Source organism: Hypanus sabinus, chromosome 3 (genome assembly GCF_030144855.1).
Source record: "Hypanus sabinus isolate sHypSab1 chromosome 3, sHypSab1.hap1, whole genome shotgun sequence".
NCBI classification, from domain to species: Eukaryota; Metazoa; Chordata; class Chondrichthyes; order Myliobatiformes; family Dasyatidae; genus Hypanus; species Hypanus sabinus.
The window spans coordinates 160,398,192-160,419,790 of NC_082708.1; the positions used below are offsets into that span (position 1 = coordinate 160,398,192).

Below are 21,599 nucleotides of genomic sequence, written 5' to 3' on the forward strand. Positions count from 1 at the left end.
CAAGACTCAATGCTCCTAGGTATTAATGTACAGTTTAACAAGCAACTCCTGTCAGGTTCATTTTGTGGATCAGACCATCTGATCCACAAAATAATTTTCAGCAGAAAAAATTCACAGTTCAGCTCACATTCATATGATTAGACTTTTAGTGTGGGTTAAGTGCTGCAGCTTCAGTGTTACAGGAACAGAGGCCATCCCCAGCCAAGGCAACTCTCCAGCCTTCATCGGAAGCTTTTGCGTTCAAGTTAGATGCCATGCCCAGGAAAACTCATCTGCACCCACACTTCCTTAGGAGGCTAAAGAAATTTGGCATGTTCTCTTTGACCCTCGCGATCATTGGTGCACTACAGAAAGCATCCCATTTCAGATACATCACAGCTGGGCTTGGCACCAAGACCGCGAGAAACTGCAGACCCATGGGGCAACTCAGCACATCATGGAAACCAGCCTCCTCTCACGGATCCTGTTCACATTCTTGGTGCCTTGGTAAAGCAAACAGCATAATCAAGCACCCTGGACATTCTCCCTGCGCCCCCTCTCTTCCGGGCAGAAGATACAAAAGTCGACGAAGAGCAATTACCACCAGGATCAAGGACAGCTTCTATCCCATTGTTATAGGACTATAGAACAGTCCCCTGGCATAATAGGATGGAGTCATGACTTTACAGTCTACCTTATTATGGCCCTGCACCTTCTCGTCTTCCTTCACTGTACTCTCTCTGTAACTGTAACACTATTCTGCATTCTCAATGCACTGATGTGATGAAATGATCTGTACAGAATGCAAAGCAATGTTTTTCACCATGCACATGACAATAATAAATCAAATCCCAATCAAAATGCATGCAGACACACTGAAAACCACACTGAGAGGATGCTACAGTGTCCAAGGTATCCTCTTTCAGGAGATTAGTCCACTTGGCCCTGTTTCCCTTGGTTGATCTAACCCTCTAATGCCATGACCCAAGTCACACCAAGTCCCCTTCACACATCACCCTTGCCCTTGCTGACCTCCATTGTCTGCTGGTCAGTAAAGCCTTGATATCAATCCAGCCATTCTCTCTCATCTCTGTAACTTACACCAAATCCCCAAATCCTCTGCACTTCTCCATTTCCAGCCCCTTGCCTTTAGCTGCCTGGACACTGAGGTTTGAAATTCCCTTCCAAACACCTCACCTCCTTTCTCTTCCTTCAACCTGTTTGAAAGTTGTTTTACAAATGGGAATGATTGCCCAATACAATCTGCTACCTCAGTGTTAAAATGAAGCCCAGCAACCTGCTCAGGTGACTGCCAAGATTGGAGAGCTTCACACCCATTCAACCCGGCAAATGTAAACAGACTGTCACATTGTTGTTACTACAGGAGCCTAAAGACCTGCATTCAACAACTCAGGAATAGCTTCTTCCCCTCCACTATCATATTTCTGAACAGTCCATGAACACTACCTCATTATTCCATTTTAATGCACAATTTATTTTGTAGTTTATAGTAACTTTATATCTTTGCAGTGGACTGCTGCCCCAAAGCAACAGATTTCACATGATACAAGACAGTGATAATAAACCCGATTCTGACACTGTTAGGAACTCAGCAGATCAGGCAGCATCTATGGAGAGGAATAAACAGTCGGCATTTCGGATCGAGACTCTTCACCGAGACTGAAGATAAGCAACCTCCCAGCTGAGTCTTGGGGACGTCTGCACTCCATGACTGCTGAAAGTGCTGAGGGAGCATTCAGCATAAACACTAGAACATAGAACAGTACAGGATGGGACAGGCCCTCCAGCCCACTGGGCCTGTGCAAAACATGATGCTAAATTAAACTAATTCCCTTCTAGAACAGAGAACAGTACAGCACAGGGCCTATATCCCTCCATAGTCATACATCTGGCAGTCTCTTAAACACCATTATCCTATCCGCTATCCTGAACAGAACTGGAACCTACACAGAGGGTGTCAGGTTCTAGACACCTATTACTCTCTGTGTAGACAAAAGTTACCTTACACATCTCCTGTAAACTTTTCCCTCTAACCTGAAATGCATGCTCTCTAGCATCTACATATCCACTCTGACTATATACTCCATGCATTCATGTCATAATTTTATAAACTTCAGTAAGGTCACCCTTTAGCCTCCAAATACTCCAAAGAAACAATCCAAGTTCGTCTAATTTCTCCTTGTAGCACATGCCTTCTAAACCTCTTCTGCCCCCTTTGTAAAGCTTATGGTGTAATGGGGTGACCAGAAACACAGGCAACACTCCCAGAGCAGCCCAACCAAAGTTTTATACACAGAAACACAATACAATAGCAGCAAGAGTGGAGAGCTCAGCTCCTCAATCGCACCATTTTCTTTAATATGATGATGGATAATCTAAGCTGGCCTCAGTGCCTCTCCCATGTTCATAGAATCTCAGATCCATGGACCGGGACCATACAGACATAAGCAGCGGTCCACCCATCTGACCCAACAGCCCTCTCCTGCCCCACCTGTGGCAGGGGCAGTGGGTTCCTGAACAAGTCACCTCAGGGGTCACAGAACTGGAGTGGAAAGGGGGGGGGGTCCATTCCGAGGACAGAGGTTGCTGCCCGAGTGTCCTTCACATGAGCTGTCCTCTCACCGCCTGGGCGTGAAGCAGCAGAGTCATGAAGCCATACTGCACCAAAGCAGGCCTTTTGGCCCGACCTGCAGCCAAATTGCCTCCCTGAGCTCGTCCTACTTTCCTACATTTGACCCATCTCTCTAAATCCCCAGAACCGGATTCCTATCCATTAAACGGCACTTGGGACGGAGACATGGATAAGGGGGCTCAGGGGATGTGGGCAAATGGGACCAACTCAGATGGGCATCTTGGTTGACTGGACAATCTAGGCTGAAGGGTCAGTTTTGGTGCTGTATGACTCCAGGACCCCAGCGCCTTTTAAACACAAATTGCATCCACCTCTGCCACTTCCCCTGGCAAGCACCTTCCATATATTCACCACCCTCTGGGAGCAAAACTTTCCACTCAGGTCACTTTCAGGCGTGTTCTGTCAACCTTCCTCCTTTAGTTTTAGACCTCCCTAACCTGGGGAAAAGACAGTGTCCGTCTACTCATCTATGCCCCTCGTGATTTTATAACCCTTTATACAATCACCCCCCCCCCCATCTCCTTCACCAGCCCCAGCCTATCCCGTCTTTCCTAAACAGCTCAAGCCCTCCAGTCACCGCAACATTTTCCTGTTTCTCTCACTTCACCAGCTGACTCCAACCTCAGAACAATCCAGCAGTCTCTTGGACTGCGTGTCAAGCGGCTGGGCAGGTTAAAACGCAAATGATTTTAAACCAGTTTGTAAATTAAAGCGGCACATTCCCAGCACACAGCCCGGCGTCGGACTCCAGCACCAGGTCCCTGCTTCGTCCGGCCCAGTACGAATGAAGGCAGAGTTCCGCGGGCTGCCGTAGAGTTTGTCCAACTCTAGTTGGTCCTGAATGCAAACAGGTCAGTTCACGCAGCGGCCCGACGGGTGGACAGTACTTACTTTTGCCGCGGACTTTGATGGGAGAAGCGGCAGGAGAGGGTTCGAGCTGCACCAGACCGACGCCATCGCAAATGTCTACGGTGGAAGGCGACGTTTTCTTCACGAAATAAATGACCGGGTCTGTGTCGGCCGGGCTGCGGGCGACAGGGCGCGCTTCCCCGTTGCTGGCAGGCGCACTGGAGTCGGTCATCGAGCCCCAGTCCACGGCAGCCGTTTCCACAACTTGCTGCAACCCCACGGTCGTAGCAAACTGCTCCGCCATGATCGGCGTAGCAACGGCAGGTCCTGCCCCCGGAGCGCGTGACTGCCAGACGGTCCGGGGCCGAACCGCAGACAGCGGCCCGGGGAATGTCTCAGTGTCCCGGGCAATGTCTCAGTGTCCCGGGCAATGTCTCAGCGTCCCGGGGCAATGTCTCAGCGTCCCGGGCAATGTCTCAGCGTCCCGGGGAATGTCTCAGCGTCCCGGGGAATGTCTCAGCGACCCGGGGAATGTCTCAGCGTCCCGGGGCAATGTCTCAGCGTCCCGGGGCAATGTCTCAGCGTCCCGGGGCAATGTCTCAGTGTCCCGGGCAATGTCTCAGTGTCCCGGGCAATGTCTCAGCGTCCCGGGGCAATGTCTCAGCGTCCCGGGGCAATGTCTCAGCGTCCCGGGGCAATGTGTCAGCGTCCCGGGGCAATGTCTCAGCGTCCCGGGGCAATGTCTCAGCGTCCCGGGGCAATGTCTCAGCGTCCCGGGGCAATGTCTCAGCGTCCCGGGGAATGTCTCAGTGTCCCGGGGAAATGTGTCAGCGTCCAGGGGAATGTCTCAGCGTCCCGGGCCATGTCTCAGCGTTCTGGGGCAATGTCTCAGTATCCCGGGCAATGTCTCAGTGTCCCGGGGCAATGTCTCAGCGTCCCGGGGAAATGTCTCAGCGTCCCGGGGCAATGTCTCAGCGTCCCGGGGCAATGTCTCAGCGTCCCGGGCAATGTCTCAGCGTCCCGGGGAAATGTCTCAGCGTCCCGGGGAAATGTCTCAGCGTCCCGGGGCAATGTCTCAGCGTCCCGGGCAATGTCTCAGCGTCCCGGGGCAATGTCTCAGCGTCCCGGGGCAATGTCTCAGCGGCCCGGGGAATGTCTCAGCGGCCCGGGGAATGTCTCAGCGTCCCGGGCAATGTCTCAGCGTCCCGGAGCAATGTCTCAGCGTCCCGGGGCAATGTCTCAGCGTCCCGGGGCAATGTCTCAGCGTCCCGGGGCAATGTCTCAGCGTCCCGGGGAAATGTCTCAGCGTCCCGGGGAAATGTCTCAGCGTCCCGGGGAAATGTCTCAGCGTCCCGGGGAAATGTCTCAGCGTCCCGGGGCAATGTCTCAGCGTCCCGGGGCAATGTCTCAGCGTCCCGGGGAATGTCTCAGCGTCCCGGGCAATGTCTCAGCGTCCCGGGCAATGTCTCAGTGTCCCGGGCAATGTCTCAGTGTCCCGGGGCAATGTCTCAGAGTCCCGGGGAAATGTCTCAGCGTCCCGGAACAATGTCTCAGCGTCCCGGGGGATGTCTCAGTGTCCCGGGGAAATCTACTGGAGTCCCGGGCAATGTCTCAGTGTCCCGGGGAAATGTCTCAGTGTCCCGGGCAATGTCTCAGCGTTCCGGGCAATGTCTCAGCGTTCCGGGCAATGTCTCAGCGTTCCGGGCAATGTCTCAGTGTCCCGGGCAATGTCTCAGTGTCCCGGGGAAATGTCTCAGTGTCCCGGGCAATGTCTCAGTGTCCCGGGCAATGTCTCAGTGTCCCGGGAAATGTCTCAGTGTCCCGGGCAATGTCTCAGTGTCCCGGGCAATGTCTCAGTGTCCCGGGCAATGTCTCAGTGTCCCGGGGAAAACTACTGGAGTCCCGGGCAATGTCTCAGTGTCCCGGGGAAAACTACTGGAGTCCCGGGCAATGTCTCAGTGTCCCGGGGCAATGTCTCAGTGTCCCGGGGAAATGTCTCAGCGTCCCGGGCAATGTCTCGGTGTCCCGGGGCAATGTCTCAGTGTCCCGGGGAAATGTCTCAGTGTCCCGGGGCAATGTCTCAGCGGCCCGGGGAATGTCTCAGTGTCCCGGGCAATGTCTCAGTGTCCAGGGGAATGTCTCAGTGTCCCGGGGAAATGTCTCAGCGGCCCGGGGAATGTCTCAGTGTCCCGGGCAATGTCTCAGTGTCCCGGGCAATGTCTCAGTGTCCCGGGCAATGTCTCAGCGTCCCGGGGCAATGTGTCAGCGTCCAGGGGAATGTCTCAGTGTCCCGGGGAAATGTGTCAGCGTCCAGGGGAATGTCTCAGTGTCCCGGGCCATGTCTCAGCGTTCTGGGGCAATGTCTCAGTGTCCCGGGCAATGTCTCAGTGTCCCGGGGCAATGTCTCAGCGTCCCGGGGAAATGTCTCAGCGTCCCGGGGCAATGTCTCAGCGTCCCGGGCAATGTCTCAGCGTCCCGGGGAAATGTCTCAGCGTCCCGGGGAAATGTCTCAGCGTCCCGGGGCAATGTCTCAGCGTCCCGGGCAATGTCTCAGCGTCCCGGGGCAATGTCTCAGCGTCCCGGGGCAATGTCTCAGCGGCCCGGGGAATGTCTCAGCGTCCCGGGGAATGTCTCAGCGTCCCGGGCAATGTCTCAGCGTCCCGGAACAATGTCTCAGCGTCCCGGGGCAATGTCTCAGCGTCCCGGGGAAATGTCTCAGCGTCCCGGGGCAATGTCTCAGCGTCCCGGGGCAATGTCTCAGCGTCCCGGGGCAATGTCTCAGTGTCCCGGGGAATGTCTCAGTGTCCCGGGCAATGTCTCAGTGTCCCGGGCAATGTCTCAGTGTCCCGGGGCAATGTCTCAGAGTCCCGGGGAAATCTCTCAGCGTCCCGGAACAATGTCTCAGCGTCCCGGGGGATGTCTCAGTGTCCCGGGGAAATCTACTGGAGTCCCGGGCAATGTCTCAGTGTCCCGGGGAAATGTCTCAGTGTCCCGGGCAATGTCTCAGCGTTCCGGGCAATGTCTCAGCGTTCCGGGCAATGTCTCAGCGTCCCGGGCAATGTCTCAGTGTCCCGGGGAAATGTCTCAGTGTCCCGGGCAATGTCTCAGTGTCCCGGGCAATGTCTCAGTGTCCCGGGAAATGTCTCAGTGTCCCGGGCAATGTCTCAGTGTCCCGGGCAATGTCTCAGTGTCCCGGGCAATGTCTCAGTGTCCCGGGCAATGTCTCAGTGTCCCGGGGAAAACTACTGGAGTCCCGGGCAATGTCTCAGTGTCCCGGGGAAAACTACTGGAGTCCCGGGCAATGTCTCAGTGTCCCGGGGCAATGTCTCAGTGTCCCGGGGAAATGTCTCAGCGTCCCGGGCAATGTCTCGGTGTCCCGGGGCAATGTCTCAGTGTCCCGGGGCAATGTCTCAGTGTCCCGGGGAAATGTCTCAGTGTCCCGGGGCAATGTCTCAGCGGCCCGGGGAATGTCTCAGTGTCCCGGGCAATGTCTCAGTGTCCAGGGGAATGTCTCAGTGTCCCGGGGAAATGTCTCAGCGGCCCGGGGAATGTCTCAGTGTCCCGGGCAATGTCTCAGCGTCCCGGGCAATGTCTCAGTGTCCCGGGCAATGTCTCAGTGTCCCGGGCAATGTCTCAGCGTCCCGGGGCAATGTCTCAGTGTCCCGGGCAATGTCTCAGCGTCCCGGGCAATGTCTCAGCGTCCCGGGCAATGTCTCAGCGTCCCGGGGCAATGTCTCAGTGTCCCGGGCAATGTCTCAGTGTCCCGGGGCAATGTCTCAGAGTCCCGGGGAAATGTCTCAGCGTCCCGGAACAATGTCTCAGCGTCCCGGGGGATGTCTCAGTGTCCCGGGGAAATCTACTGGAGTCCCGGGCAATGTCTCAGTGTCCCGGGGAAATGTCTCAGTGTCCCGGGCAATGTCTCAGTGTCCCGGGCAATGTCTCAGTGTCCCGGGAAATGTCTCAGTGTCCCGGGCAATGTCTCAGTGTCCCGGGCAATGTCTCAGTGTCCCGGGCAATGTCTCAGTGTCCCGGGCAATGTCTCAGTGTCCCGGGGAAATGTCTCAGTGTCCCGGGCAATGTCTCAGTGTCCCGGGCAATGTCTCAGTGTCCCGGGAAATGTCTCAGTGTCCCGGGCAATGTCTCAGTGTCCCGGGCAATGTCTCAGTGTCCCGGGCAATGTCTCAGTGTCCCGGGCAATGTCTCAGTGTCCCGGGGAAAACTACTGGAGTCCCGGGCAATGTCTCAGTGTCCCGGGGAAAACTACTGGAGTCCCGGGCAATGTCTCAGTGTCCCGGGGCAATGTCTCAGTGTCCCGGGGAAATGTCTCAGCGTCCCGGGCAATGTCTCGGTGTCCCGGGGCAATGTCTCAGTGTCCCGGGGCAATGTCTCAGTGTCCCGGGGAAATGTCTCAGTGTCCCGGGGCAATGTCTCAGCGGCCCGGGGAATGTCTCAGTGTCCCGGGCAATGTCTCAGTGTCCAGGGGAATGTCTCAGTGTCCCGGGGAAATGTCTCAGCGGCCCGGGGAATGTCTCAGTGTCCCGGGCAATGTCTCAGCGTCCCGGGCAATGTCTCAGCGTCCCGGGCAATGTCTCAGTGTCCCGGGCAATGTCTCAGTGTCCCGGGCAATGTCTCAGTGTCCCGGGCAATGTCTCAGCGTCCCGGGGCAATGTCTCAGTGTCCCGGGCAATGTCTCAGCGTCCCGGGCAATGTCTCAGTGTCCCGGGCAATGTCTCAGCGTCCCGGGGCAATGTCTCAGTGTCCCGGGCAATGTCTCAGCGTCCCGGGGCAATGTCTCAGTGTCCCGGGGAAATGTCTCAGTGTCCCGGGCAATGTCTCAGTGTCCCGGGAAATGTCTCAGTGTCCCGGGCAATGTCTCAGCGTCCCGGGGAAATGTCTCAGTGTCCCGGGGAAATGTCTCAGTGTCCCGGGGAAATGTCTCAGTGTCCCGGGGAAATGTCTCAGTGTCCCGGGGAAATGTCTCAGTGTCCCGGGCAATGTCTCAGCGTCCCGGGCAATGTCTCAGCGTCCCGGGCAATGTCTCAGCGTCCCGGGGCAATGTCTCAGTGTCCCGGGGAAATGTCTCAGTGTCCCGGGGAAATCTACTGGTGTCCCGGGCAATGTATCAGCGTCCTGGGGAAATCTACTGGTGTCCCTGGGAATGTATCAGCGTCCTGGGGAAATTTACTGGTGTCCCGGGGAATTCTACTGGTGTCCCTGGGAATATATCAGCGTCCCGGGGAAATCTACTGGTGTCCCTGGGAATGTATCAGCGTCCTGGGGAAATCTACTGGTGTCCCGGGCAATGTATCAGCATTCCGGGCAATTCTACTGGTGTCCCGGGCAATGTATCAGTGTCCCGGGGAAATCTACTGGTGTCCCTGGGAATGTTTCAGTGTCCTGGGGAAATCTACTGGTGTCCCGGGGAAATCTACTGGTGTCCCTGGGAATGTATCAGTGTCCCGGGGAAATCTACTGGTGTCCCTGGGAATGTATCAGCGTCCCGGGGAAATCTACTGGTGTCCCTGGGAATGTATCAGCGTCCCGGGGAAATCTACTGGTGTCCCTGGGAATGTATCAGCGTCCCGGGGAAATCTACTGGTGTCCCTGGGAATGTATCAGCGTCCCGGGGAAATCTACTGGTGTCCCGGGCAATGTATCAGCGTCCCGGGGAAATCTACTGGTGTCCCGGGCAATGTATCAGTGTCCCGGGGAAATCTACTGGTGTCCCGGGGAAATCTACTGGTGTCCCTGGGAATGTATCAGCGTCCCGGGGAAATCTACTGGTGTCCCTGGGAATGTGTCAGCGTCCTGGGGAAATCTACTGGTGTCCCTGGGAATGTTTCAGTGTCCCGGGGAAATCTACTGGTGTCCCTGGGAATGTGTCAGCGTCCTGGGGAAATCTACTGGTGTCCCTGGGAATGTTTCAGTGTCCCGGGGAAATCTACTGGTGTCCCTGGGAATGTATCAGCGTCCCGGGGAAATCTACTGGTGTCCCTGGGAATGTGTCAGCGTCCTGGGGAAATCTACTGGTGTCCCTGGGAATGTGTCAGCGTCCCGGGGAAATCTACTGGTGTCCCGGGGAAATCTACTGGTGTCCCTGGGAATGTATCAGTGTCCCGGGGAAATCTACTGGTGTCCCTGGGAATGTTTCAGTGTCCTGGGGAAATCTACTGGTGTCCCTGGGAATGTATCAGCGTCCCGGGGAAATCTACTGGTGTCCCGGGGAAATCTACTGGTGTCCCTGGGAATGTATCAGCGTCCCGGGGAAATCTACTGGTGTCCCTGGGAATGTATCAGCGTCCCGGGGAAATCTACTGGTGTCCCTGGGAATGTATCAGCGTCCTGGGGAAATATATCGCACTCCGGGTATATAACTGACTTGGATGAAAGTGTAAATAAGCGAGTCAATAGTTTTGCATATAAGGATTGCTGGGCTGTGCTTAGTGTAAAAGGCTGTGAAATAGGATATAGATCAATTACAAGTATGGGCAGAGAAACTGCCGCTGGTTCTCAGTCCAAACAAGAGTGAGGTGGCGCGCTTTGCCGGATCCAGTGTTTATGAGAAGTACACAGTTACTGGCAGAACGCCCACAGCACTGATAGAGAGAGGGCTCTCGGAATCGAAGTCCACATCTCATGGAATGTAGCCACAGATGTGTGACAGGGTGGCGAAGATTGCCTTCCGCATGTTTGCCCTCATTAGACAGGGCTTAGAGTCTAAGAGTAAGGAAGTTAAATATAAACTTTGGTTAGGTCACACTTGTAGCGATGTCTGCAGTTCTGGTCACTCGATTAGAGGAAGGATGTGAAGGCTTTAGAAAGGATACAGAAGATGTTTACCAGGATGCTGCCTGGATTCGAGGGTATGATCTATAGTTAGAAACCAAACAGATTTTTTTTTCTTCTGGGGGGTCAGAGCCTGAGGGAAGACCAGGAGAAATTTATAAAAGTGAGAATTATTTTCCAAGAGTGGAAATGTCATATAGTAGAGGATATGTATTTAAGGTGAGGAGGAAACGTTTAAAGGAGATATGCTGTTCATTTTTTTTTACAGATTGGTGAGTGCTGGAATGGGCTGCCAGGGACAATAGCAGAAGTGGACAAGATACTGTTTGCCTGGCTATTAGGCATGTGAATCTGCAGGGATGGAAGAAAATAGATGATGTCCAGACATTTAGTTTAATTCGACAACGTGAGCAGAAAGGCCCGGTCCTGTACTGTAGCATTCTGTGTTCTACGTCCCAGGGGGATGTATCTGTGTCCCAGGAAATGTGTCAAAACACAGGAGAAGATAGGCGGCTCGGAACAAATATCAGAGTCCCAGAATAGTGGAATGAGCCAACGACATCTACTTTTTAAAAATGATTTTATTTAGATTCAGTGCAGGGTGGGCCCTTCCAGGCAGCCATTCAAGCCCTTCATCAATTCCCAATTTAACCCCAGACTAATCACTGAACAAGTTACAATGACTAATTAACCTACCAACCGGTCCATCTTTGAACTGTGGGAAGAAACTCATAATCCATGGGGAGAACATACAGACAGTGGCAGAACTGAACGCTGAACTGTTGGCATCCTGAGCTGTAAAAGTGTCACGCTAACCATTACACAGCCATAGCACCATATATAAATGCACCTTGAGATGCATTTCCTTGCAGGCCTTTACAGGAAAATTAAAAAAAACAACAGATTTTGTGAAAACTATACATAATGACTGACAAATGACCAATGGGCAAAAGAAGTCAAATTGTGCAAATAAGTAAATAGTACTGAAAGCATGTGTGGTAGAATTCTTGAAAGTGAGTCTGTAGGATGTGGAATCAAAGTTTCATCAAGCAGGAAGTATAGAAGCCTGAAGTCCCACACCACTAGATAAGGGCACACTCAGGTTGGAGGAACAACACCTTGTACTCTGTCTGGGTGGCCTCCAACCTGATGGCATGAACATCAATTTCTCGAACTTCTGATAATGCCCCCCCTTTCCCCTCTCTCACCTTATCTCCCTGCTTGCCCATCACCTCCCTCTGGTGCTCCTTCCCTTTTTCTTTCTCCCATGGTCTTTGCCCTCTCCTGTCAGATTCCCCCTTCTCCAGCCCTGTATCTCCTTCACCAATCAACTTCCCAGCTCTTTACTTCACCCCTCCCTCCTCCTGGTTTCACCCATCCCCTTGCGTTTCTCCCCCCCCCCCCCCAACCTTCTAACTCTGACTCCTCATCTTTTTTTTCTCCAGTCCTGCCGAAGGGTCTCGGCCAAAATGTTTTACCAAATTCCAGAACAGCTTCCCTCCCTCAACCCTCCCGTGCAATCACAAAGAAGGCATGTCACTTCATTATCTCACCAGATTTCTACAGATGTATTGTAGACTGGTTGCATCACAGCCAGCTATGAAGGAACACGAGGCTGCAGAGGTTTGTAGACTTCATTGTCTTCATCACAAGCACACCCCTCTTCCCACCTTCAAGAAGCAGTGACTCAAGAAGGTAGCAATCATAACTGAGGACCCTCACTATCCGGTACGGGCCCTCTTCCTGTCTTTGACATACTATCATTAGCCCGAAGACCCAAACTCACAGATTCAGAAGCAGCTTTCTCCCCCCTGCCATCAGATTTCTGAAAGGTCCATGAACACTATCTCGTCCCTTGTTCTTTGGCAGTATTTATTTTTTGTATAATTTATAGTAATTTTATGTCTTTGCACTGTACTGTTGCTGGAAAGCAACAAATTTCATGTCAGCACACAAAAAATGCTGGAGGAATTCAGCAGGTCAGGCAGCACAATAGAACCATAGAACATTACAGCACAGGAACAGCCCTTTTGGCCCTTCTTGGCTGTGCTGAACCATTTTTCTGCCTAGTCCCACTGACCTGCACCTGGACCATATCCCTCCGTACATCTCTCATCCATGTACCTGTCCAGGTTTTTCTTAAATGTTAAAAGTGAGCCCATTTCATCTGGCAGCTCATTCCACACTCCCACCACTCTCTGTGAATAAGCCCCCCCCCCCAATGTTTCCTTTAAACTTTCCCCCTTCACCCTTCACCATGTCCTCTGGTTTTTTCCTCCCCTAGCCTCAGTGGAAAAAGACTGCTTGCATTCACTCTATCTATACCCATCATAATTTTATACATCTCTATGAAATCTCCCCTCATCCTTCTACGCTCCAGGGAATAAAGTCCTAACCTATTCAACCTTTCTCTGTAACTCAGTTTCTCAAGTCCCAGCAACATCCTTGTAAGCCTCCTCTGCACTTTTTCAATCATATTAATATTCTTCCTGTAATTTGGTGACCAAAACTGCACACAATATTCCAAATTCCGCCTCACCAATGCCTTATACAACCTCACTGTAACATACCAACTCAATACTTTGATTTATAAAGGCCAATGTACCAAAAGCTCTCTTTATGTCCCTATCTACCTGTGATGCCATTTTTAGGGAATTTTGTATCTGTATTCCCAGGTCCCTCTGTTCTACTGCACTCCTCAGTGCCCTACCATTTACCTTGTATGTTCTACCTTGGTTTATGGAGAGGAATAAACAGTTGATTTTTCAGGACGAGACCCTTCATCAAGACATGTCATATAAAACAGTGATAATAAACCTGGTTCTGATTCCAATTCTGACTGTTTGGTTCTTGAACCAACTGGCACAACCATAATCACCACAGTTTATCAACACTAGGGCCACTTAGCACTAAAATAGACTTTGTATTTTTGTTCTAATGGTGTCCTTTCTTGTAAAAATTGTGTATAATTTATGTTTTTCTCGTGATTGCTGGTTATTTAATGCTGTGTGCCTGTGATGCTGCTGGATCATCAGTAGATGTGGTTGATGGAGACCAAAGAAGAGGCCAGTCCGTTCTCTGAAAGGAGAGGAAATTATGTGCCGGGCGGTGGAATCACATTGAACATGGCAGAAACAGCAAAGGACAATGCTTTGGATACAGGGGCTGAAGGAAACTTGATCTTTGCCTCGCTCAGTAGGAGAGGGAGCCAAGAGAAAAGGCCCAGGAAATAGAGGAGATGAGGAGCTGTCAAATATGGTGTTAAATATAAAGTTATATTTAATGTGTTTTCATAAAGTCCTTCTGATACCTATGTTGAATTTGTGATGAGAGCACTAGGTCAGTTCCATATGTTACCTATTAGCAGTTCTGGGTTTTACACTATTATTTGTCATTTATTGGGGAATTTGTTTCCTTAAGGTTGTTGTAGCCAGTGGGGGAGGGGTGGAATGGTAATGGGGACAAGCTCCCACTACCTATTAAATGCTCCCAATGGCCTGCGCCTCAAATAGTCTCTGAAAATCAAGTCCAGCTCCTGGCCTTCAGGTGTGGCTTAGATACTAAGCTCAGTGCAACCATTTCTACTGACAGGAGAAGGGGTGAAGGTGGGTTACTGGCACCTTACAACCAGTCAGGCTGGTTGGGCTCATCAGCCATATTGGCAGCTCATCTCAGAAGGAAAACTGTGATCTCAAACCTCTGCTGCCTTGTGGCTATACCCACTCATGGGGTAGGTTTCAGGAGTAAACTTTGAGGGGAAAATCCAGAGCTGGAGTCCCTAAGGCAGTCTTGTGTCAAGTTCAACACTGACCGACAACTCCTGCTGGTGCTAAACTGCATTGGTCTCTGCTGTCCCTTTGGGTTCATCAGATGCGTGGAGAGGGGGAGCTTGCTACATGGGCAACAGCTTGTTCTCCATGTTGTACTGCTCAGGCTTGTCTATCTAGAGAGTCAGGACACAACATCCACGGTCAACCTTGGTCAACGAAGGCCTCAGAATTGTGAAATTTATTTCTCAGCATTTGGTTCAGGGTGTATTTATTATTGACAAAATCAATACTTCCATTGGCTGTGATGAGATCTTGTGAGGGATTAGTTCTTGCAGCTTGCCAAATGGTCTATGATTAAGTATAACCACTAGTCCATTTCCTGAAAAACATCCAATTCATGTTAGCGTGTAATCCAATTGCAAGCGACTTTGTTTAGGCTGATCATAAATTACTCTTCGACCCTTTCTCATAGTTTTGTGAGCTGATTGCTCTTTGGATGCACCAGCCAACAGGATAGATCAGTTTAGTTTAAGCACTAATTTGTCACATACCCTTTCAAACCGCACCCTGTGAAGCTAGGGTTCCGGAACTGATTGGCAGTATCATTGGAAGGTTGAGTGGAAGGTTCTTATTGTTTGTTTAGTGCTACTATTTTCTAATTTATTTACGATGCACTGGCTGATTTAACTGTTTCATTGCCTGATCTGTGGTGGGATCCTGAGATGTGTTCTCTCCGGTAACTAACCCCCCCCTAAATGTTTTGTGTTGAGTTATCCGGTCGACTGCCATCAAAGTGAGTCATAGAGCAGGGAAACAGGCCATTCGGCCCACTAATTCCATATGGACCAGTGGATACCCACCAGTATTAACCCCATCCTTCGGCACTTGAGCCGCAGTCCTCCGTTCCTGGGTGATCCGAGTGCTCATCTATACACTCCCAATGACTCTATTCTCACTACTCCAGCAATATGTTCTAGGTACTCACCATTCTCTGGATGATGAACTACCCCTCAGATCCCCTCCTAATCTTTTACCCCCCCCCACCCCTTTACCTAAGACCTATGCTTCTAGTTTTATTTAATTCTGAAAGGAGAAAGGTTCCTGTCTATACCCTTCATAATTTAGATACCTCTTTTACGTCCTCTCCCAACCTCAGTGAGAATAGTGCCATCTCTCCTCATCACTGAAACCCAGGCAACATCCTGCTGAATCCCCTCTGCACTCTCACATCTTTCAGGCCTAACCCGAAGCTTGAGGAGTGATTCTGGTTAGAACTCGGAATCAGGATCAGGCTTAACTCTCACCACCCACACCCCTCTTTCCATCAGCGGCGCAGCAGTGGAAACTGTGAGCAGTTTCAAACTCCTGGGAGTCCACATCACACACAAACCTTTACGGTCCCAGGACACGTCCTACACAACCAGGAAAGCTCACCAACATCTCTACTTTCCGAGGAAGCTGAAGAGAGCCAGACTTTGCACAAATAATATTCACAGCCTTCTACAGATGCGCGGTAGAGAACTTCCTAACATGCTATGTCACCGTGCCATGTGGTATGGAATCTGGACTGTGGTGGAGAGGAAGCATTACAATGGCTAGTCAAAACTGGCCAATGTATCACTGACACCAGCCTCCCCACCATCAAAGAAAGGTGCTGGAAAAGAGCCTGCAATATCCCGCCCACCCACCCTGCTCATGGACTGTTTGTCTCACTCCCATCAGGGAGGAGGCTGCGTAGCATCTACTTTACAGCCACCAGACCCCAAAACAGCTAAATTCCCCAAGCAGTATGGCTGATCAACACCTCCGCCCACTAACCCACCATTCCACAACCCCAACACCATTGCTTCATCATTTCCCATCAGTCACCTTATATACAGACACTCCTCTACCTGGTGTCACTTTATGTGTATATAATCAATCTATGGATATAAGCTATTTTAGGTATTTATATTTGTTGTGTTTTTTATTATTGTGTGCTTTATTTTATTGTGTTTTTTTGTGCTGCATCAGATCCGGCATAGCAATTATTTAATTCTCCTTTACACTTGTGTACTGGAAATGACATTTAACAATCTTGAATACGTCATGAAATCTGTTATCTTGTGACAGCAGTAGAGTGCAATACTTATAAGGATATATAAAAAATAGTGCAGATAGAGAGCAAAATGGTGAGGAAGTGTTCGTGGTTCATAGGCTGTTCAGAAATCTGATTGATGAGAAGAAAAAGCTGTTCCTAAAGTGTTGAGTGTGTGTCTTCAGGCTCTTGTATCTCCTCACTGATGGTAGCAATGAGAAGAGGGTATGTCCTGGATGTTGGGGGTCCTTGATGTTGGATGCCGCCCTTTCGAGGCATCACCTTTTGAAGACATCCTTGATGGCGGGGAAGCTAGTGTCCGTGACGGAGCTGCTTAGCCTACAGCCCTCTGCAGATTTTTCTGTTCTTGTGCAGTGGCACCCCCCACCCACCATATCAGATGGTGTGGCAAGCAGTTAGGATGCTCTCCACGTTACACCTGCAGAAATTTGCTGCAGTCTTCAGTGACACACCGAATCTCCTCAAACTTTTAGTGAGATAGAGCCGCTGGCATGCCTTCTTTGTAAATGTATCAGTATGTTGGGCCCAGGATAGATCTTCAGAGATGTTGACACCCAGAAACTTGAAACTGCTCACCTTTCCACCTTGATGAGGACTGATGTGTGTTCTGACTTTCCAGTTCTACTTTTGACTGTATAAGGCTCTACTAAACTGTGCTGGGGTAAATAAAACTGACCTCTGATCCTGAATTACTCTCAGCTGCTTATTGGAGGTAACTGTCCGAGACGGCTCCATCAGTTACTGGTTGTTGCGAGGTCTGCCTTGTCCTGTTCTGTCCATTTTAACCTTCCACTGGTGCTGCTGTATGCAAGGATGAAGTGGGGGGGGGGGGGGCTAAAATTACTAGCATCTCCAGCCGGAGACTGGACCTCTAGTGGGATGAGGGAGAGTCAGCCATGACTGAATGGCCAAATTTTACTCCTATGTCTTCTGGTCTTATGGAAGAACGTAACACAGTCACTTGAAAATAAGATTGACGATTTCGGGGCAAGGCTGCTCTATCAGAGGCAGGTGAGACAGATCTCAATTGTTAGTTGCGTTGAGACTTGGTTAACAGCGAACATATCGGAAGCAGCTATCTGACCAGAAGGTTTTACAATTTTCAGAATGAATCAAACCTGGAATTCTGGTAAGGATAAAGGCAGAAGTGTTTGCTCTTTAGTCAATTCTCATTGGTGCATAGATGTTGGGTTTATGTCAGCTTCTTGTTCCCCTGACTTACAGTTAGAGGTAGACCATTCTATTTGGCTTGGGAGTTCTCATCCACGATCCTGACTGCAGCTTACATACCACCAGTGGCCAATTATAAGCAAGCACTCGCTGAACTGCACGATGCTGTCTGTAAACAAGAAATGCTCCATCCCAACACATGTCAAATTATAGTCGGCAACTTTAACTAGGTAGGCCAGTTTGAAGAAAACCTTGCCTAATTAGCACATAACCTGTTGCAGCAGAGGTCCCAACACAGACCACTGCTACACCACGATAAAAGAATGCCTATCGTTCCTAGCCGAGACCACATTTTGGCAAGTCAGATCATTTGGCTGAACTCCTGTTACCCGCATACAGACAGAGCCTGAAGAGCAAGGGTCAAGAGATCAAGACGACCAAGTGGTTGTCACGGGAGGCTGAGGAATGGCTATAGGATGGCTTTGTGTCAGTGGACTGGGCTGTATTCAAGAACTACTCTGAGGACCTGAATGACTACAGTGGGGTCATTACAGACTTCATTAAAACAGCTGTGGATGAGAGTGTACCCACATAATCGTTCAGCAGTTTCTCCAATCAGAAGCCCTGGATGAACAATGAAATCTGGAACCTGCTGAGAGCCTGATCAGAGGCACTCAAGTCTGGAGATCAAGAATGCTACAAGAGGTGAGGGTATGATCTCTGGAAAACCATCTCTTGGGCAAAGTGGAGATTCCCAACTAGACTGGAAGCAACAAGGGATGTTCGACAGCTGTGGCAGGGTTTGAATACCATAAACTCCTACAAAGTTAAACCTTGCGACATAGGGGACAGAAGAGCTTCACTTCCAGATGAGCTCAATGCCTTCTATGCTCGCTTTGACCACCAGAGCACGGGGAACCATTGTGCACCCCCATGTCTCCCGGTGATCCTTTGGTCTCAGTATCTGAAGATGACATGCTGGCTGCCTTCAAGAGAGTGAATCCAAAGAAAGCATCCAGTCCGATCGAAGTATCTGGCCAAGTACTAAAGACCAACTGGCTGGCGTATTCACAGAGATCTTCAACCTCTCGCTCCGGCAGTGTGTGGTACCCACCAGTTTCAAGCAGGCTTCAGTTGTACTGGTGCCCAAGATGGTGTGGTAACCGGTCTCAATGACTGTCGCCCAGTGGCACTTGCGTCCACAGTGATGGAGTGTTTTGAGAGGCTGGTGTTGAAGCATATCAACTCCTGTCTGAATGGTGACTTGCATCCACTCCCATTTGTCTACTGAAGCAACAAGTCTACAGCAGATACCATCTCATTGGCTCTTCACACAACTCTGGAACATCTGAACAGCAAAGATGCAAACATCTGGATGCTCTTTATCGATTACAGCTTGGCATTTAACACCATCATCCCCTCAAAGCTAATCAGCAAACTCCAAGACCTGGGCCTCAATACCCCCTTGTGTAATTCGATCTTGAATTTCCTCACTTGTAGATGCCAGTCAGCGAATTGGCAAAAACATCTCCTCCACAATCTCCATCAGCACAGGAGCACCGCAGGGATGTGTGATTAGCCCCCTGCTCTACTTGCTTTACACCACTGACTGTGTGGCTAAGTACAGCTCCAACACCACATACAAGTTTGCTGACGACACCACTGTTGTGGGTTGTATCAAAGGGGGTGATGAATCAGGGAGGGAGATCGGATACTTGGCTGAGTTATGAAATAACAACAACCTCTCACTCAATGTTAATAAGGCCAAGGACCTGATTGTAGACGTCAGGAGAGCGAAACCAGAGGTCCATGAGCCAGTGATCATCGGAGGATCAGAGGTGGAGAGGGTCAGTAACTTTAAATTCCTGGATGTCACTTTCTCAGTGGACCTGTCCTGGACCTATCATATAAATATTATTGTGAAGAAAGCAAGATAGCGCCTCTACTTCCTCAGGAGTCTGCAGAGGTCTGGCACGTCATCACAAGCCTTGGCGAACTTCTATAGATGCATGGTGGAAAGTGTGCTGACCGTCTGCATTACAGCCTGGTATGGGAACACCAATGCCTTTGAGTGGAAAATCCCTCAAAAGGAGCGGATTCAGCCCAGTACATCACAAGTAAAGACCTCCCAACTATTGAGACATCTACATGAAACATTGCTGCAAGAAAGCACCATCCATCATCAAAGATCCTCACCACCCAGGCCATGTTCTTTTCTCGCTGCTGCCATCAGGTAGAAGGTACAAATGCCTCAGGACTCACACCAGCAGGTTCAAGAACATTACCACTCCTCAACCATCAGGCTGTTGAACAAAAGGGGATAACCACACTCATTTAAGGACTCTGTTATATTGTTATTTCATGCTTGTTACTTACAGCTATTTATTTATACCAGTTTGTTTACAGTTTATAGTTCCTGATGTATGCAGTTTAGTTACTGTTCTATAGATTTGCTAAGGATGCCTGCAGAAAAAGAATCCCAGGGTTGTATGTAGTCTGATAATAAATTTTACTTTGAACTTTGGTGTTCATGAGCATTCCCCCGCTTTGTCCCTCTGCCTGCCGGTTGTTGTGTGGGCCTTCTGGTTTCAGATGGCACTACAAGGACTCTAAGATGACAGTACTGAGGGATTTCCACACAGCCTGAGGGGCCATTTTTCATTTGACTTGCTACTAGGTCCTGGTAGGGTGTGAAAGATCCCATGACCCATTTCAAAGAAGAACATTAGCTCACCCTAGTGCGGGGGTCGGCAACCCGCGGCTCCGGAGCCACATGTGGCTCTTTTACGTCTGTGCTGCGGCTCCCTGTTGCTTTGGGAAATAATTGGTTGTGGCGACCCTTTTCCTGGCACATCCAAACCGACTCACAATTAGATAGCCTACGGGGGTTTGCGAGCACAGAGCTTTGGAGCCTCTGCGCCATGGGGGGCAGGTTGAGGGAGGCTTAAAAGTGAGGCTGAAGATTTCGAATAAAGTTTTTTCCTTCGACTGCAGTTACCGACTCCGTGTCGTAATTTTAGCGCTGCGTGTAGCACACCGCTACATGGTCAGTATTTAATTAAAATGTATTTTATGTTAGTTTGTTAGTTTTTGAAATGTAAATCTAAATTTGAAGATTATGGTGATCTTGTACAATCTAAATAAGACGTTGTGGCGACCCATTTCCTGACACATCCGAACCGGCTCACAATCAGCCAGCGTTCAGGCTAAGGGAGATAGCCTACGGGGGTTTGTGAGTACGTGTCTTTTGCAGCATCCGCGCCCATGGGGGGCGGGTTGAGGGAGGCTTAAAAGCAAGGCTGTTTAGTTCGAATAAAGCTATCTTTGACTGCAGTTTACTGACTGCGTGTAGCAACCGCTACAACGTGTTTTTATCGCTGGCTGTCCAGAGGGGAGGTGCTGAAACGCTTTGTCGCGTGTCTGGAAGAAGTGAAACCTTTCCTGGGCAGCAAAGGGCTCACCTTTCCTGAACTGGAACAGCCAGAGTGGCTGGAAAAGCTACACTTCATGGTAGACATGACAGCGCACCTGAACACGCTGAACACAGCTCTTCAGGGGTAAGGACGTACAGCCCTGCACATGTTGGAGGATGTTTTGGCATTGGAGCGCAAGTTGACGTTGCTTGCCAGAGATTTACAGAAAGGCACATTGTCTCACTTCCCCAATTTGAGAGAGTTCAAACAAGCTCACGACATAATAAATTCGGAGTATAAATTCGGAGCAAACATCGTTTGGGAAACGCTTCTGTGAGTTCAGAGAGGAAAAAAACACATTATCCTTCCCGGTCACTCCCCTAAGCATCGATCCATCCCTACTGAATACGACTGCATTGTCAGGTGTGAGTAAACCTGAACAAGTATGATAAATATTTTAATTGCCTATTATTTTACGTATATTCATATGTTTTCATTGTTCAGTGAAATGGTCCTTTTATTTTTCAGGTTGACAGCTGGCTGACGTTATTTTTGGTTTGCTGCTGGCGGCAAATTTAAGTTTGGCGTTTTTCATAAATACAAGAAGGACTCAAATAGACGTTGAGTATTTTACTTAAAAGTAACCTTCAACCCAACGTCTTTTTTTCAGAGTTCAAAATGTTTTTGTTGCATGCAGAAATGTAATTTCGTTTTCTCTGCAGGAGTTCATCAATTTCATAAATGCAACACATTATAGTTTGTTTATACATAGCATAAAGGCAAAACAAAACGTTGTATGCAGTGTTATTTCATTTTAAATGTCAAACGGGTTTTGCGGCTCCCAGTGTTTTCTTTTCTGTGGGAAACGGGTCCAAGTGGCT

The 21,599-nt window shown here is 50.0% G+C and overlaps 1 protein-coding gene and 1 long non-coding RNA gene across 6 annotated transcripts in view; one reads left to right on the forward strand and one right to left on the reverse strand.

Annotated features, from left to right (window-relative positions):
- The window catches only part of rufy3 (RUN and FYVE domain containing 3), a 69,635-nt gene extending 65,764 nt beyond the window's left edge, over nt 1-3,871 (reverse strand). For 2 of the 5 annotated variants that reach the window (XM_059965474.1, XM_059965478.1), the window contains exon 1: nt 3,524-3,655. Coding sequence is in view for 2 of the 5 variants with exons in the window: in XM_059965473.1 (XP_059821456.1) it covers nt 3,524-3,785 (262 nt within the window). In the remaining 3 variants the exon portion in view is untranslated. Of the gene's footprint in view, nt 1-3,523 lie in introns of all 5 variants that reach the window. The other 3 variants (XM_059965473.1, XM_059965475.1, XM_059965477.1) reach the window with 3 other exon arrangements.
- LOC132391827 (uncharacterized) lies at nt 3,192-20,298 on the forward strand. The gene is made up of 2 exons (XR_009511359.1): nt 3,192-3,483; nt 10,536-20,298. It is a non-coding gene; the product is annotated as an uncharacterized LOC132391827 (long non-coding RNA).
- Nucleotides 20,299-21,599: the final 1,301 nt, after the last annotated feature.